Source organism: Chelmon rostratus, chromosome 3, assembly GCF_017976325.1.
Source record: "Chelmon rostratus isolate fCheRos1 chromosome 3, fCheRos1.pri, whole genome shotgun sequence".
NCBI classification, from domain to species: domain Eukaryota; kingdom Metazoa; phylum Chordata; class Actinopteri; order Chaetodontiformes; family Chaetodontidae; genus Chelmon; species Chelmon rostratus.
This window is the reverse complement of record NC_055660.1, coordinates 8,653,472-8,672,500: the sequence shown is the minus strand read 5'-3', so window position 1 is coordinate 8,672,500 and position 19,029 is coordinate 8,653,472. Positions and strand designations below refer to the sequence as shown.

At 41.1% G+C, this 19,029-nt stretch overlaps 1 protein-coding gene across 1 annotated transcript; it reads right to left on the bottom strand.

Annotated features, from left to right (window-relative positions):
- Window positions 1–12,154: 12,154 nt before the first annotated feature.
- cntf (ciliary neurotrophic factor) lies at window positions 12,155–17,574 on the bottom strand. Its single transcript, XM_041933492.1, has 3 exons — window positions 17,157–17,574; window positions 14,475–14,789; window positions 12,155–14,376 (listed from the first exon to the last, which is right to left on the bottom strand). Exons 1-3 carry the CDS (start codon window positions 17,274–17,276, stop codon window positions 14,203–14,205), a joined length of 609 nt encoding a protein of 202 aa, XP_041789426.1. The 5' UTR covers window positions 17,277–17,574; the 3' UTR covers window positions 12,155–14,202.
- Window positions 17,575–19,029: the final 1,455 nt, after the last annotated feature.

The window sequence follows — 19,029 nt, the reverse complement described above, 5'->3', positions numbered from 1 at the left end:
ATAGACACACCTTGTTTTATCAACAGGTTAACACAACCCCTTAGGCTGTCCAGAAATTGTGACAATGATATACAGTGGACACTGCGTCTTCTGTTGTTTCGTCTCGATACTGCATAAAAATCTAATTGACTGAGACAATACACATCAGCAACTGAGATATGATCAAATAAATCTGCATCGGCAAACATACACAGATCCCATTGGGATGCGTTGAAATTACATATTTGCTACAATCAATAATGTGATGATCAATATGACCTGAATTAGCCTACAGTATCTTAAAACAATTGTGCATTAGTGAAAATGGCAAACTGTATCCTGTGCTTCAATAAACATTTTGTCACCTGTCAAAAAAAACCTCAGGTGTATGTCTGAAAAAAATATATTTAAAGATTATTGGCCCGTTAACAAACTAACCTTTGAGTTGGTGAGTATTAAAGTCAGTTCAAGGGTAACACATTGCAAAGGCTAACATACATTGCACATGAGATGTATCATTTATTATTGATCATTATTCACAGATCTTATTAAAATTCTGTTTACCTTCCTTCATAACAATGCATAGGACAATCTCAGTGTTAGCTTAAATTATGAGAAAGAATCAACTGCAGCCTGCACTATGGTGCAGTCATTTAGGCTTTCAGAAATCAAGATAAATGTGCTTTTTGAAAGTGCCAGGCCATTACACCACATTACCTTCAACAATAGCACCCATCAACACCTTATTGAAAACCAAGTGATTTTAGTGTTGATATTGCCTGTTTTAATAAAGCAACATTTTGTTATTTTGTTACGTGTCTAGTGGGAACACACTGTGCAGAATTAGCATAGCCTACAATTGAAACACAGGCTGTACTGATGCAGTGAGGACACATAGTTTCACTACTTACATGAAATGGCTGTGATTCTTTTCCATGCAACACTGGCTCTCAAAAGGTAATTGGTGAGGATTTTAAAAAATGCTGCTTAATTGATAGGGCATGTGTCTAAAACACAAATTGGCTTTTAAAGGGGAAGAATAAGTCTTGTTCTGGACAGTCACATGTGGCTTACATTACACTATGTTCCAGGGGTTTGCTAATGAAATGCTAATCACAAGGGAAAGCAGAAGTTACACTGATTAGCCACTTCCTTTACTTCTAATTCACGCAACATTGTGTGTTGCAAGACTGAGATTTCTGGACCAAGTTGCAAGGAAGAAGAATTTAATTCACCATATGATATAAAGGCAATTCTCTTTTGCACAATGCTGCTGGTGAATCATATGATTCATTTTGATACCTCTGCAACTGGAGAGGGAACCATACATTTTAATGAAACTATATATCATGGCACTATGTATATACTGTATATATATTTCCACTGCGTTATTAAATACTTGTAATTTCATAGAATTTCATAGGAAAGTCAGATGAAACATGTAAGAAGTGCAAAGCCTTGTTTAAACACATAACTGCACACAGCAGCAGCATGTTTATGTGCTCCATCACACAAATGTATAATCGTGAACTGACAAAAGGCTTCAGAGAGCAGAAGAAGGTCAGAATGATGATCTCTGAGTATCTGCTTCTTCTTAACTCAAATGAATGATTTTTATCGAAAAACGTTTGAGAAAATAGCAGGTTACTCTGTGAAATCCATACTCCAAATAGCAAACAGCAATATTTAGTGCCAGAAAAATACTGCAAAGAATGTGTGTTTGTTTTGTCATATTTGTCCAAAGGCCATTAGTGTGTTCCCCGTTATCAAGCTTTTCATGTTGCTCTGAGCAGTACTTCTAGTTTTAAGCGTTATTAACTTATTGTATGAAAGTGCCACATAGTTAATATTAATTAATAAAAGCAATTAATATGACAACTAACTAAAGAAAGAATACTGAGAAAAGGTGGTTTTATTTTATGACTTTCATCTAACTGGAATGAAAATATTTGCGCAAGATTTGTTGATTTTCTGCAAGTCTTCACAGCCTGCAAAATTTGCATCAGGGAACATGTCTCGCCTTGCATTAAAAGCGTAGAAAAACACCACACTGATGAGTTTGTGTTGAGATACAGCAAAAGTGAGTTTTCACTGATTTTAATTTTAACTGCCAATTTGATCTCAATAGTAAATCTAAAGGCATAATATTGACAGAGTAACCCACTGTACACATACAAATGCTGTACAATGTGGCTGTGGATAAATACACTGCTCAAACTCTCCCATCAATGCTCTGAAAGGCCCTCTGAAAATTATTTATTTCTCAATACACACTAATAACCCTTGTAATTTCTGTTGTCCTGCTACTCTTGCTGTCAACAAGGTAAAGTTTATTTGTTTTTGTTTGTTTTTTTCCATCCATTTGGCCTCATTTGCCAACTGAGGCTGGACATTAATGTAATTAATGTTCCATTGATATCTGATAGGTTAAGCCAGTGGTGGAATAAATAATACAAATGTTTATTTGAGTAAAAGTAAGAGTATAAATACCACAAGAAAGAAAAAAATATATAAATTCCACACTTTAATAATAGTCCATCACAACAAGTCAAAGTCCTACATTGAAAATGTTACTGAAGTACAAAAGTGTGTTCTCAGTGCAGTGAACTATATGTACACACACACACACACACACACACATCAAATTTAGAGATACTTAGATGTACCAACATATTTGCCAAGATGACATTTTTAGCTGGCAGTGAAGAATCTGGAGAATCTGGGCACCATAAAGATCTATTTGAAACTTTTCGGCAATCTGGAAATTCTGCTCCAGATCAAGATCAATCTGATTGACAACTATATGGCCCATCGTTCAAATGCTGGGCTGCATCAACTTGGACATGTGTAGGGTGAATAAAAAAGAAACAAATAAAAATAAAGCAAAGTTTAAAGTAATGGAGTCTCAGCAGTTTCAATGCTGACACTAAGGCTGGGTGATAGGTATCATCTGAAAATGTTCAAAGCCCAGAGCCCATACGTTACCTGAGTAGACTGATATGATGCTATTTTCCATACCTCAGCTTGAGGCACACAAATTCTCTTTTTCATTTACTAAAATATGTAAAACTTCTCAGTCCATCAGTGTTTGGGGATGTCCAGATGATGGTAGTATAAAAACTGACTAAAATAATAATTTTTAAAAATGCTCTGTGATCTGGAACAATGTCAGATCTTAAAACAACCACTCAAGAATCAATTCAGCGTAGGTAGGTATACAAAATGCAATTTGCTATTTCCCCAAACTCTCAAACGCCATTAACAGATAGTAGTCATTTTAGACATAAAATGATGTGTGATTATGCACATTTGTCACCTATTTCTTGTCCCATATACTCAGAAATAATTTTGGTGGATAGAAATTTGGAGAACTGCCACCAGGTTTGTTCAGATGGTAAATCGGAAGCCCTGCAAATGCCTTCGTCCAGTCAGGAAAATCCACGTTAATGTGAACGAAAATCTGTCTCATTTTGAAACATAAAAATAATATTGTAGGCTAGGAGGCAGCAAATAGCAGCTCATGCGTCTAATCTGGCTTTCCACCAAACATTTTTGGGCCCCCAATGATAAATATTTTACTGGGAGGGGTTATTTCAGGTATTCGATGTTTCAGAAATGAAAGTCTTCATTTTGTGCATAGACAAGGTAACTGTCAATTGGAGCCCTTCCAAGCCTTGGATGGACATGAAACTCTCATGAATCATCGGCAGAGCGGCAACAGTGTTGGAAAATATCCTTTAAAACAAGGTACAAGCCAGGGTCCACAAGCCTAAAGAAGCATTGCTGAAAAGAAACCTGCAATCACTGCACTCAAAGCTCTGTCGTGGTAATTGCTAATGAGTGGAAGATGAAAAAAAATTTAGCTTTGTGGGAACCTGATAACACATTCAGCAGTTCAAATCAGGTCATTTTTAATTCTGGGTCCATTTTGGATTAAGTCGGTAAAAATATACGGCAGTGTTTTGCTCCGAATAGCAAAACTACTCGTTCTGAATTTGCAAAGCTCTGTTTGGCCTCCTCTCCATAGCAACGGAAGCTGAGGCTTGTGGCTAGTGTGAATGGCGAGTCACACACTGTATCTAACCGATGGAAGCTTTTAGCTTTGCTTCTGATTGTACTTAATTTAATGTTTTTTAAATAGTTTAAACTTAAATAAAATGTACCATATTGTTTTATATGTGTTATGTTATATTTGCTTATTTATTTAGGCTGAAAATGTCATTGGATATCAAAAAAATGACTCAGAAATGGGAATTTGCAGTTATACGCTTTACACTAATCAGCAGCTTCTTCTTCTTTGCAGGAGTGCAGGACCACATTAGAACTTTCAGGCATTTCCACATGCAGTTTCAAAAATGTACCATAACCCCAGAAATGAGAAATCCCAATGAAATCGACACAAATTTACTCTCTTGTAATCAATACTATCACATCTGCGCCAATCTGATACTGTTCCTTGTTCGGTGCCATGTGCTGGGCTATTTAATGGGTCAAATTTGACAGATGATGGCGCTAAAATTAGGTGTGATTAACTCATCAGATGAATAACAGACCAATTCAAACATACAGTTGATCCATCACTCTTATTAAACCAAAGATTTGCATCTCACAAACACAAAAGATAGATCTACAGTTTCATTGCGAAGGATGCAGTGATGACCCCCATGATGTCATCAGGGTCATATTGTCTTGGGCTTTTTCCCAACAGTGAGCCCTGCATTACAAACTGGAGGTGTGGAGTTTGAGAGGAGGCAGAGAGAGAAATTAGGGAGGAAGAGGGCGTTGAATGAAAAACACTTGAGTTGCATTATATGCTCTATACACATTTATTTGGAGCTTCACCTAAAAACGGGTTTCCGGGGAACGTCATCGGTGAGATGCACACACACACGAGGGGAAACCAGCAATACTAGAAAATTATCCCGAGATCAACATGTTTTTGTGATTCATTAAAGTGTCTGAATTTCAAAAGTAATGGGTGGAAAATGTTGATCAACTCAAGAAGGATACCTCCCAGTTAGCTCGGTGAACTTAATTAGCCATTAGCTGCAGTGATTAGGTCAGAGCCCTGGATTTTATAGGTAGTGAAAAACTTTGCACAGAACCTGTTGAGGAAGGTCTGTTTTAAGGTAAGTCGGTTCACACTGTTAACGCGTGTTCATGGCTGCTTTTTGAATTGTGCAAACTTTTGCCAGGCTCTGTGATCAGTCTGACAGACGTTTCAGTGTGTGACTTGGTGACAGCAGTGGAAGCTGATGGAAAATGCATCACGTTCAATCCAGCAGATGTGCAGAGTCTGTTTTCATGATCTCACGTGGCTGATAAATAACACTTATTAAATCCTGACATCCGATTCTTATGGGTGAAGCTTTGCCTTTATGCACTGCAGTCATCTAGTTTTAGTTGGCTTAGTTCCAGTGTCTGGTATATATTCTTCACCTTTAACTCTTGTTTGCTTTGCTCGTTGATATTTTGGGACACTCACAGTTAATTTCTCACCGCCCCTTGTGCTAATTTTGTGTCATCTGCGTTAGCGTGTTAGCATTATTGCTGCTACTAGCTGCCATTTCTCACTGGAATTACATGTTACAGTAACTGGTTGACAAATGTCTATCAGAGTGTGGCATGTGGTAAAAAAAAAAGCTAAATACATTTGAAATTCACTTTTAAAAAGCTTTTAGTTGTTTCAAGCAAGTTGCTTTAATTCTATATACTGTGAAAATGTGCATTTATAAGATATCGTGACATTGTGCTAATGGGTGTTCTGCCTGGTTTTGATGTTTGTAAACTGGAAACAGTCGCTGATAGTTTCTCCTTTAAAGGTCCAGTGTGTAGGATTTAAGGGGGTCTAATAGCAGAAATGGGATGTAATGGCCCTGCTGGTCTATGTGATGGCTTAATATACAATACATAATACAAAGTAATAATTCACCATGTTTATAAGTGGAGGTGTCCTGTTAATGGTTTTATAGACATCTCTTTTACAATGGTAGTCTATGGGGAAAATAAATTTGAGCCAAGGGGATTGTTTGTTGCAATACCGCAGGTGGCCACTGGGGGTGGCGCCGTAGCCAGCTGTTATAGCACAATGTTGCAACGCCATGCTTCTACAGTAGCCCTGAATGGACAAACACTGCCTCTAGAGAGGACATTTCATGGTTTTACACTGAAGTGAAGGCCACCATAGGTCTTCCTACATGCATTGAAAGTAAGGGGTGAGAGGAGGGGCATTCAGTTTGTTTGCAATCTGCAACTTCTCAGCTAGATGCCACTGAATCCTACACACTGAACCTTTCAGGGTACAATGCAAGCACATTTCTCTGCCGATTCTTTAAAACCCCTGTTTTCATTAGCTTTTATCCTTTTGCACAGTTTTGAGAGAAACATTGTTTAATCTGGCGTAGCAGGCCTTTGATTGTTGCCTATTTTGACATGGGACCTAATGAATTACTAATATCCCATCCCGAGAGTTTATCAATTACAGTCTGCTAGTGCAGCAATCATGATTTGTGTTCAAATAACTTGATTTCACACAGGGAATGAACTCCTGATAAAAAAAAGTCCTGTATTTGACCCATCCATCAACGCCAATCTCCTCCCAACACGGACTTTATGCTTTATACATTATATATACATTCATCCTTTGATTACTCATACTTATGTATGTGACTAAACTTATATAACTACAAAATGAATGAACTCCACAATTATCTTACTTATACTAACCCAAATCATCATCTTTTCCTAAACCTAACCAAGTAGTTTTGACAAGTAGATTCCTTCCATTTTGGTTATATTACAGGCCTAAGATGATCTACTGCCCACGCCGTGATTTGCACTGAAGCTAACATCAGCCAAGTAGTTATTTTATATTTGAACAAATTAAAAAACATATAAAATAACAACAAACAGGCCAGCTGTGTCTCCACTGCACCTGTTAACCTGCACCGAGCACTACTGAGAAAACTGCCCTTTGGCTAAACCTAGCTGCAGACCCCTGCTGCAGGCCCCTGCTGCAGACCTGCTGCACATCTTTCACCAGACTTACTTTAAAACTTCTGCTATACAAAATTTAAGTGACACTCCAAATCTACAGAAAATGATGAAGATCCAGAACTGGTGGAGTATGGAGCCACTAGACGAATATTAAAGTATGACTCCTGACACACACACACGAGGATGTAACACATGTGTGTCATCGTGAAGCTTAGAAATAATAGATGCTGGATTGAGGTAAGACACAAGAAGGAGGAAGTGAGAGAAAATGTATGGAGATCTGGGAGCTGCTGAATGAGTTTGGTTTAATTGTAATTCTGCTCTGTTTGCGTGTGCACACTATCATGAACACTTCATCACCCGCACCAATACCCCCAATATGTGTGTGTATTCATGTACACACAAATACACACATATGCACTCACATTCACACACAGCTACACAATCCCGACTGAAGACAAACATTCACATGCACGTGTAAGCTGTGCACATGTACAGCAACACACAATTATGCAGTCCTCACAAACTACACGCAGATACACACACACACACAATACAGGACACACACCCTCTTCCACAGCACACACACACAGACACACACACACACACACTGCATTCACTTCCCTTTCATTCAGCACAGGCACATATTGTGCTGCTGTAACACGCACACACACACGCACACACACACACACACACACAAACACACACACACCATTTGCAGAGCTTGCTCCTAGCTCTCCCTGCACACACACCCCTCCCCCTCTATCTCTGTCAGACACACACACACACACACACACACACACACACACACACACATCACACAGGCACACACACACATACAGTCACACAAACACACACAAATACATGCACATTCCCTCCTACGCAGGCGCACTCACACACACACGCACACAAACACACACATTCCCTCTCTTTCCTTTCACACACACACACACACACACGCACATCTCTGTTGTACACCCCTCCCCCACTCTTTCTCACACACACACATACACACACGCACATGTCCTCTCTCTCTCTTTCTTGCTCGCTCATTCACTCTCTCACTCACTAACACACACATACACACACACACACGCAAATACACACATTCCCTCTCTTGCTCTGCTTCTCTCACTCACTCACTCACACACACACACACACAGAGGAACACACACACGCCTGCGCAAACATTCACAGGCGCACACACACAGACACACACACACACACTCTGTCTCCTACTTGCTCTTTCTCCCCTCCCTCTCTGTCTCTCTGTCTGTCTCTCTGTCTGTCTGTCTGTCTCTCTCTCTCTCTCTCACACACACACACATCTCTCTCTCTTTCCTGCCCTCTCTCCCCTTCTCTTTTTTCATCTCTGTCTCTCTCAGACACACATACACCCACATGCACACGAATGCGCATGCACACACGGACACATGCGCACAAGCACACACAGAGACACACAAACACACAGACACACACCCATTTTCTCCCTGTCTCTTTCTCTCTCTCCCTGTAACACACACGCATATTTTCTCTCTTGCTCGTCGTACACACTCTCTCTCTCTCTCTCCCTCACACACACACATATATGTATGCGCACGCACGCACGCACACACACACACAAACAAACACACACACACACACCTCCCCCCTCTTCCACAGGCATCCTGGCTGCCACTCCTTCCCTAACAACCACACACACAAATGAAAAGATGCACACACACACACACACACACACGCACACACATATACATAAACACATCTAAACAAACACGCACACATGCACACACACACACCCTTTTAAACACACACCCCACCCCTTTCGCTCAAACACACATCCTGTCTTTTCTTGCAGTTAAACATAAACACGCACACATACATACACACACACACACACACACACACACACACAGACAGACACACAATCTCACTCCTAATATTCAAACTGAAAATGTGAAACACACATTTTTCCTCACATCATTTTTTCTCGCACCAGAAAAAACATCCTCCAGTCTTTCAAACACACTTCTCATCACCAACATTTGTGAGTCAATCTGTTTCGAAGTCACACACATACAAAAGACGAGTCAAATTATAGCCAAGATCAATTTATTTCAACCCTCTCACACCCTCAGAAACCCAGTCAATGATAAATAAGTTTTTACACCAAAGTTTCAGACAAACATAAAAGACTGTACATTACTCATATGTCATATTCACAATGCATCAACTGATGCTCTCTCCATCTCAAGTACATTTCAGATCATACTTATCAAGTTTTTGATAAGTAATCATTTTGTGCTTAAATGAAAAACGATATTTTGGCGATTGCCTGTGAAGATAGAGTCACAAATGTGTGTCCCGGTCGCTATGGCGGCCGTGTATTTTAGTCAGCATGTCATTCAAAATGAAACTGAGGGGGAGTGCTGGAGTGCATGTTGGTATTCTGTTTGAAAAGGGACTGAATCCTTTCCAAAGCAACTTTTCTCTAACATTTTCTTCAGTATGGCTCAAGTTTGAATGAAAGCAGTCACGTTGCCAGTAAAGACAGTTTACAGCTTTCTTACATATGAGAATGCAAAACGGTGATTTTCGTCAGTGACATTTTATAGACGGAACAATTAATCAACCACTCAAGAAAGCAATAAATGATCATGCGTGCTGTTCTACTATGTTGATGCCAAATATCAAGCGAGCATCGGTCTTTCCTTATACGTCCTGTCATGTGTGAACAGAGTCAACTGTAAGGCTGATATGATGATATTATATCATGTGAAAATAGAAAAGCATCTGTCATTTTGTATTATGCTCTGTCTTTATTTTGTGGTGTCGGATATCACACTCTTAACAGCAATATTTTCACTTTCACTTTGCGTTCTTCCACATTGCACAGATGCAAGCAGGAAATTTGCATGAAGGCAACACAAACAAACATGGAGGAGAGTGGCTGCTATACAGAACAGGGTAATTCTGAACAGGACTCCGACCAGCCAATTTAAAAGGAGAAGCTTGTACCTAAAAGAGGTCTTACTTCTCTCACACGGACGTGGCTTAGGTATGAAAAGTCTGAAGTCTGTCCCAGAAAATGTGCTGTATCATATGTATCGTTATCTGGAAGTGAAATGACCGGATCAACATAATAATAAGATCTTGGTCATATCGCACAGCCCTTGTCAACTGTATGTTTGAAAGTCAGCGAGCCCGTACTGAAACAGATAGATGAACCCAGCAATGTTGCATATTCCATGTCTAAAAGGGGCTTTACCAGAAAAACCTCAAAAGAAAATGGTTTTCATTCTAAAAGTTGAATTTGAGACACAGAGGAGATGTTTGGACTATGGTGATGTAGGGAAATACAAACCTAATGTGGCAGCCCAAAGATTAAATCTAGCTTTTGGCGTCTGATCTCGTTTGTTAACATTTTATCAAGGATCAAACGTGTATCCAGCAAGACAGTTGTTACACAGATAAAGCCACAATTGCAGGACAGAGGATTCTTGATTCTTGACCACAAACTCTATTTGGCACATTTGGCTGAGCACCAGGGATAAATCATACATTCTTTATGATAAAGCCGTTAATCATGCAATCCTTACAACGTTAAAAACCCACCGCTGTTCTGCCAACTCTAATGAGTGCGGCAGTTTCCTACAGTACGATTGCTGCTTATAGACAGATGCGACAGTAACCTAATCCCCTCTTTGTGCTTTGAGCCATTTGTCCACAGCTAGCTCTCTCCACACCAGAGGTCAAGCAAGAGGGCACCTGGTGGTGTAACAGCCTACGCTTGTAGGGAAGACGCACACAGTAACAGTGCAGCCAAAAATGATAATCAATCAATAGCACATACGCAAACATTTTGTTCTGCAGGAATGTAATGACACTGCTGCACTTCCTGTAATCTGCAGGAAGACGACAGACTAAAAGCGGCCGTACGAGTCTTGTGTTGGTCAATCCATGAGTGACAGATGATATGTGCAGCACATGCAGAAGATAGGAGGGCTATAATAAAGCCACTGGAACCTGTAACTACTCAGTTGTCCTATAAAGCTAATGTACAGGCTCTGTGGCTGCATTCAGACCAACAATAGCACTGCGTCAAAGATATGCAGACTCTTTCATTTCAGTGAGACCGATGCATTGGCCCTGTAGCCCCCGTACTGGTGGAACACTTTGCAACAAGTACAGGGCAACTCCAGTATTTACCTTGCAACAGGGAATAAAATAACTGCTACCATGATAACTTCCCACAGTAAAATGCTGCCACATACTATTAATACCTAATATTTTTGTTTCTCATAAGCCTTCAAACTCGCTCACATCCTGGTTCGTATTTCGTCTTCTCCTGTAGCACCTGTAGCAACATACTTGCATTTTTTCAACCCAGTGTTATTTCTGGTCAGATGTGGCCTCACCTCTCCAGTGTTTGACCACGCCTGGTCTGCGGCCAGCCGGGCCAGCAAATCAACCGACTCAAAACAGAGAAAGCCAGACAAGATTAATGCGCTGTGTAGTCCAGCAGAAAGCTCATCATCAGAGTGGATGAAAAAAGAGCACGAGGATAAGATAAGATAAGATAAGATAAGATAAGATAAGATAATAGTTCCTCAATCCATACAGAGAGGAGCAAATGCAAAGCATGTAACATTGCTTTTACAGTATATCACGTTAAAATTGTTAGCACTATTAGATATTCAAATGCATTTGTGATGTGTGATGGAGTGAATGACTTTGCGCACATGTCCAGTAGCTCTTATTTTATTAGGGTTTACATTCCATCCTTGAAATTCATCGCTGCAGATCAAATGAGCAAATGCATTCGTGTTGCCTTCCGGTCCCGTCATTCAGTTTTCAGAAGCCTGAAAACGGTTTGGAGCACCATGTATCGCTCAAATCTCCCACAGTTTATACTCCCAGTGCACCTACCAACAGTTTATCAACCGACAAATACTCAAAACAGCATGTGACAAGACAAATACAACACAGACTCCAAAAGAGGCTGGGACACTGTGTTAAACATAAACAAAACAGAATGTGACCCTTTTTGGACTCAACTGAAAACAGTACAAAGACAATATATTAAATGTTTGACCTCACTTGACTATTTTTTGTAAATATCTGTTAATTCTGAATTTGATGCCAGCACTATCTTTCAGACAAGTTGGGACAGGAGCAACAAAAGACTGGGAAAGTTCCAAAAACACCTGTTTGGATCATTCCACAGGTAAACAGGTTGATTGGTAACAGGTGATAGTATCATGATTGGTAATGAAAGGAGCATCCTGGAAAGGCTCAGTCGTTCACCAGCCAGGATGGAGTGAATTTTGGGGTTTATGCTTCAGGGTTGTATGAAACAAGGAAAATGTGAAGACCTTGAACGCAACAAAGAGACTTTAATCAAACTGTAAAATGACTAAATGATCCCCTCGATCTAAAAATTACCACACTGCAAAGGTTTGCTTGCTTTTTCTTCTAAAATCTCTTGATATATATTTTTCCCTTTCTGCTTTGTGCTCCACGTTATCGCAGATCTTATTGGTTCTCCAGGCAAGACTTCTGTGTGTAGGATTGAATCCCATTTACAGTGTCTCCTCTTTTTCTTACCCTGAAGCTTCATGCATCATTAAAGACAATCTGAGTCAGTGGCTGATGCTAATATAATTAGTAACACAGCCCAGTTTAGACCGACAGATCTACATGTTGAGGCCCGTATTTGATTAATTTTCTGTTTCTACTGGTATACTCCAAGCTAACTGATCATTATCGGATAGATACAGATCACTTCAGAGACACAAATCCTCATTTTCAGCTGACTGAATTCAGCTCAGTCAAAATGGTATACGTGTCTTATGTGATATTGATCATTGTGGTGTAGAACATGGTGTTTCTGTCACTCCTGCTGGGCTTTTTAGCCTGACACGGTGATAAAAAAAATAAATTAATTATAAAAATCTTTAAAAGTGTATCAATAAACATAGTAACATTTGTCACATTTCACTTTCACTGTGTGGACTGAAGTAAAAATGAAATTTTCTATCACTTAAAACAATTAAAAGCAGTTTCACAAATAAATGAAAGCAGATTTTTCAGGAACGTTTTCTTTCATCATTTAAGTTTACAGACTTCCACTATTTACATTGTATTTATCCATGACGCTCTCTGCTTATGTGCCTATTTGCATGCTCATCAGTTATTGATGACTTATTATTGATTACTATAAATGTTGCCTCATACTTCTTAAACCCTGTGACATAGTTTTACACAATTTATGATAGTGATATAAATAAAGTGACTATATAATCTACATAAACAACCTATGAGAACTCAGAATAATTGGACATAAATATTACTGAGGAAAATCAAGAAAGAGAGAGGGAGTACATGTATGTAATTGCACCATGAAACCACGAGAGGGTGCTGTTACACAGATTTTTTTTTTTTTTTTTTTTTTTTCCCCCTCTCAACATCCCCCAGATAATAATCTATGTGGAATGATTTGCAGCCACAGTATTCAAAACTACTCAGATCAGAGCCACAGTCTGGTGATGGCATGAATTCAAATGGCCTCATTTTTATCAGAATGTGCCCCTCGCTGACTGTTTCCTCCGTCAGCAGCAGTGGATCCTGGCAGTATATCTTAAATAATAACTACAGCTGTGTCAAAGGAGTGCATGCAGGGGGAACACCATGATGTTAACAGAAAAAGTGGCAAAATTTTGCACTTTGAGTTAATCATGTTATGTTTCCTCAATGCAAAAATAAGAAAGAAAGAAAGAAAGAAAGAAAGAAAGAGAGAAAGAAAGAAAGAAAGAAAGAAGGAGTGTATCTTAGGTCAACAATAAATATAAAGTTGGATTAGACTCTGCACACTTAAACTTGTTCCAACAAACGTTGTTATAAGCTCTAATGAGCCTGGTCATTGTCTCTTGCATACTCTCTGTCCAAGGCCTCTGTTCATATTAAGGGGGCTTCATACCCTAAAAATAACCCAACCCACTCATCTCCTGGTGTCAGTAGGGATCTGTCTGTCTCTCTCTCTCTCTCTCTCTCAGCTGGCTACTTTCACTCATCTCTTTCTTTTCCTCCCTCTATATGTCAGATTCTCACTTTGGCCCCCATCTGAACACTCTGCTTCATCTTCTCATCCCTTTGATCCCTTCAGCCACCTCTTTCTCGCTTTACTTTCCTCTCTCGTTATTCCTGTTCACCACCACATACGCACTTCTCTCATCTCCGAGCGCTTCTCGTGCTCCTGACCCGCGTGGTCCTCGCTCGCTCCTTGGCTATCACTGAGGGCAGGGCTTGCAAGGTGGTGATGGCCATCTTGGTCCAGTAGTCCACCTCTTTGAAGATCCGGTATACCCAAAGCTTCAGCTCAAACAGAACGGTCGGACCGTCTAACTGCCATTAAGAAGGGGAGAGATCACCAAGCTCTGCCTTAATTTCTATCCAGCACTTTTCACCGACATCTTAACACCTCAGTTGACATCAGCACCTACCTCCAATCCCTCCACGCTGGGAGTCAGGACCGCCGTGCCGTCTGCAGCTTTGAGCAGTTCTCCAGTGTTGATTAAGAGAAGCGACAGTCTATCCTTCACCATCTTCCTCTGGGTCTCATACTCAGCCTTATTCCCGTCGCCCAGCTCCTCTTCCTCTTTGGCGATGGCTCTCTCCAGCAAGCTGCGGCACTGTAGCAGAGCAGAGTGGAGACGCCACAGCTTGTCCCTGGTGTCCAGCTGGGAGGAAGGAGGAGGGACGGACACCAGGCGACCGTCCACCACCGAAACATCTGCAGTGAAACTCTCCTTCTTCCTCTTGAGGAGGAAAGAGAGAAAACACAAACAGGGTGAAAACTGGGAACAGAAGTGAGATTTGAAGAGGCCTTCCTCAGGGAAAGGAAGCTGAGGAGGAGTTCATGAGCGGAAGATTGAGGAATGCTTTCTATCAAGTGCTAAACACACTGACGTCACTTTTGACGGCAATTTGGCACAAAATTGAAGATCATCGTCAGTGAGGCAACACAGATTTTCTCCTAATGTGATAGGAATTTGTTTGTGCTCACTTTCATTGCTTCAATGAATTAACACAACAGGGGAAAAGATCTTCCTCTGAGGAGGAATTTCCAGTGCAGTGCATTTCCAGTAAGGATTTATTAAGTCAACATCTGAAAGGTTAAAACGAGGCGGTTAAAATAACACAAAAGCACCACAGAAGCTGTGGGGGGGGGGGGTGGGGGGGGGGGGGTCTGTAGGTGTAACACACACAATACCATGCAGTGAATCAATATGGTGTGACGTGACAGAGCTTTCCTTTAAAAGTCAACATCTGAAACACAAATCAAGTCCAGATGAAATGGCGTTTCGACAGTATCTACCTATCACAGCGTGCTTCTGAGTGAAACCGGATAGACCGGCTGTGTTGCCAAAAGATGATGATTGATGAAAGAAGATTGATGGCTCGATGTCACATTGTTGATTGAAATATGTCAGTTAAAGCTTGCATATGCACGATTAGTGGGCTTGAGAGGTGCTAGTAAGCAGATTGTGTTATCTCAGGGCAGAGCCAGGCTAGCTGTTTCCCCCTGTTTCCAGTCTTTATGCTAAGCTAAGCTAACCGGCTGCTGGCGGTGGCTTCATATTTACCACTCAGACCTAACAGTGGTACCAATCTTCTCATCGAACTCTCAGCAAGAAAACAAACAGGCCTTTTTCCTGAAATGTCGAACTCTTTCTTTAACACTTATATAAAATCAGTACTGTGCATGTACCTGTGATAAGCAGCATATAACAAAGATAGCACCTTTGTACACTACATAGACAGGTCACTACGCAGGCATGATTGTAGCTGGCATCAGCTTTAGTGCCTGAGTGAGCTGCGATTCCCAGAGGCGTCCTTGTGACATTTTTCCGAGGCGTTAATGTTGAAGCCTACATGTAAGTTCATAGTAGTGTGACAGAGTGGCCTAATATGACCTTTGTGCTCTGCGATTCAGTGGGCAGATGTATGTTTACTGCTCGGACTGCAGAGGAAGTGTGATCCAGGCAGTTATGGATACCCGGGGAAGAGATACTGTAGCCACAGACAATACTCTCATGGATCACCGTGAATCACGATAACGTGGTATGGTCTGAAAATGATTTAAGAGGTATCAAACGGATGTTGTAAATAAGTGTTTTCCCACTCAATAAATAGGCGAGGGACAGCCAGAAAAAGTAATGCTCTGCCTGATAAAATACTCAATCTGCATTTCAGAGGCAATTCCTCCCAGCCAAGGAGAGAAAACACAGGGGACACGAATGCACATAAATTCCTGTACGACAGGCTTTGACATATCTAATCGCCCCATGGTGCATTCACTGGTATGTGTGTGTTGCTTAAGTTTTAGGGGCTGCAGCAGTATTTCCAAACAGACAACTATGCACACGGAGTCTGCGTACAAAACTGTGTCAGAGAGACAAATATTGAAGAAGAAACGAAGGATAGAGGAAGGAAGGGTCAAATCCTGGGAGCCGAGTGGATGGAGTTATATGCCAGGCCGCTCCCTTGCTCTTGGCGAGACACATGAAAGGAAGGATGAGGCAAGGAACTGGCAGGAAACCAAGAAGTTTTATTAACTGGTAGCTCTCACACCTATAGGCAAAGAGACGCGGGCTTGTGGAAGAGAGATGAGAGCTTCGTGCCCAGGCACTGATGAGTTTGTGCCAGAAAAACGCCCACCTCTGTCATTCCAACTGAGTTCACCCCCTCCGTTCTGCATTCTTACCCCCTGCTGTCTTAGACATAATTTCTTTCTCTTTCACACGCACACGCACACACACCCTCCCTCTTATCTTGCTTTTGCACGCATCCCTTTCATCGTCCTTTCTTGTTCTCTCTCACGCGCACACACGCTTTGTCCATGTACTTCTTCCACGCACGCACAGTCACATGCACAAACCCACAAAGTTGCAGACGCGTGCACAGAGGACACCCATGACACACTCGCAGAAAATCTATTAATTTTCCATTTAACCTTGGCCTATTTCTCATTCTCCCTTACCCACACACACACACACACATACACGCGCGCACACACACACACACACACACACACATACTTTTTTTTCCTGAAGTCTTCTGGACTCACAGTGTGATCTGCTGGCAGGTTGTAACCAGTGGAAACAAAAAGATCCTCTACTCACATAAAGTTCCAGTAAGATGGAGCACTCGTGGTGCAGCTGCTCGGCTATAGCAGCGGCCCGGGCCGCGGTGGTCCTGCTCACATCCGGGCCGGTCAAGCGTCTCGTCCGCCTGGCTGCCATTGGACCTCCAGCTGCCTCTACCGGGAAGGCACACGCGCACTGAGAGCAAGAGAGCAACAGGTCGGCCCCTAATATACGTCCGTGTGCGCCTGCCCCATCCCGACAGCGCCGCCGTTCGTGGCGCACTTCAGCCTGCCCCTCCGTCCCCCCTTTGCGGAAAACCAGTCGGGGCTGCGTTAATTGGAGCCGGAGCGCTCCTCGTCTCTAAGGTTTCGGTAAAACGAGTTTCCCAGTTTGTTCGACCCCGTCCGCTCGACCTGCTCATGTTACGGGGTTTGCGGCCAACTCTCCGCCCTTTCCCCCGGGAACCTGATGCCAGGCTGGAGGAATTTAACGGGACGAGCGGGGGCGGAGAGGCGCGGGAGGGGCGGAGGGAAGACCTCGCTCACTTATTCATGAGGAGCTTATCTGATTTACTGGTAGTGACAAAGACGTCTAAATATAAGCAGGATGCTGCTGGACTGTTTCAATCTGTTTTCGTATGACAAGTACACAAAGATCACAGCAAGGACACAAACAACAACGTTACCGATGATGGTAAATAAACACTTTTAGACTACTTGTGCAGTTTTGACGTACTTATACTTTACTTGAGTATTCCAATATTTCCGTTCCATGCTACTTAACCTCATCAGTTTAGATTTAGGATTAAGACATAACTCTTATATATTAAACTCCCAGAATGGTCCAATGATATCATTTTGACAGGGTCCATGATAAATGATTTATACTGTGAGTAATATTTTAAATGTAGGACTTATATATATATATATATAGATGTATATGTATGTGGTATTGCTACACTATAAAATCATACTGTCCCACACCATATTTTAAACAAACTGTAAGTATCAATAAAGGACTATTGTGGTGATTTCACCCAAGTATTCGCTTCATCAAACTCTAATGTCAGGGCAATACAGTACAGAAAAGATAAACAAATGGTTTTTAATTTGGATAATGTGTAAATAACTGCACATCATGGAGCATCTCACAGGAGACGTTTTTACTTGTCGAAGCGGAAAAGCAACAGGTGTAACCAAAGACATGAATGATGGGTTCGTTCCATTTAGGCTGCCAGGAAGCCATGTTAGTAAGCCAGCATGAAAGCTGGCTGAACCCTTTCACAGAGACAAATGGAGTTCAGCTGCTATGAATGTTGGCTGTTAGTCATATCTGTGTTTTACAATCAAACATACCTCTCTGGACAAATGTCCATTTTGATTATGTCAGGAAACATATTTTAAGCATTGTATGATTTACAGAGTTTGTAAACTCCAAAAAGTGGCAGCACTTATTTAGAAGAGGGAAAAAACTATAAGGCATCCTGGGGACATTAAATAACCACACATACACATACACACACACACAGAAAGAAAAATCCTGTTTCAGGGACTGATGTGGAGTCAGAGATATTGTTGCCTCTTTTGTTATGCAGCTCTGTAAACACTGACTTAATGTCTAACGACTACAATAAACCTACTCACCAGGTAAAATATAAATGTCCAGTGCTGCTCACTAATTTACAAACATATAAAAAAATATTCCACAAAGCATTGCAAAAATATTACAATTATAAATATAATAATAATTTCAGTATATAAACATATACTGCTAATGTATTTCATCAACTTAAATCAAAAATATACTGAATTTCCGTTGCATCTTGTTTCATGGATCACAGTGGGTTGAGGATTAGTAAGGATTTAAGCGTAATACCATGCCTGTGCTGCAGGTGGCAGTGCAGGCAAAT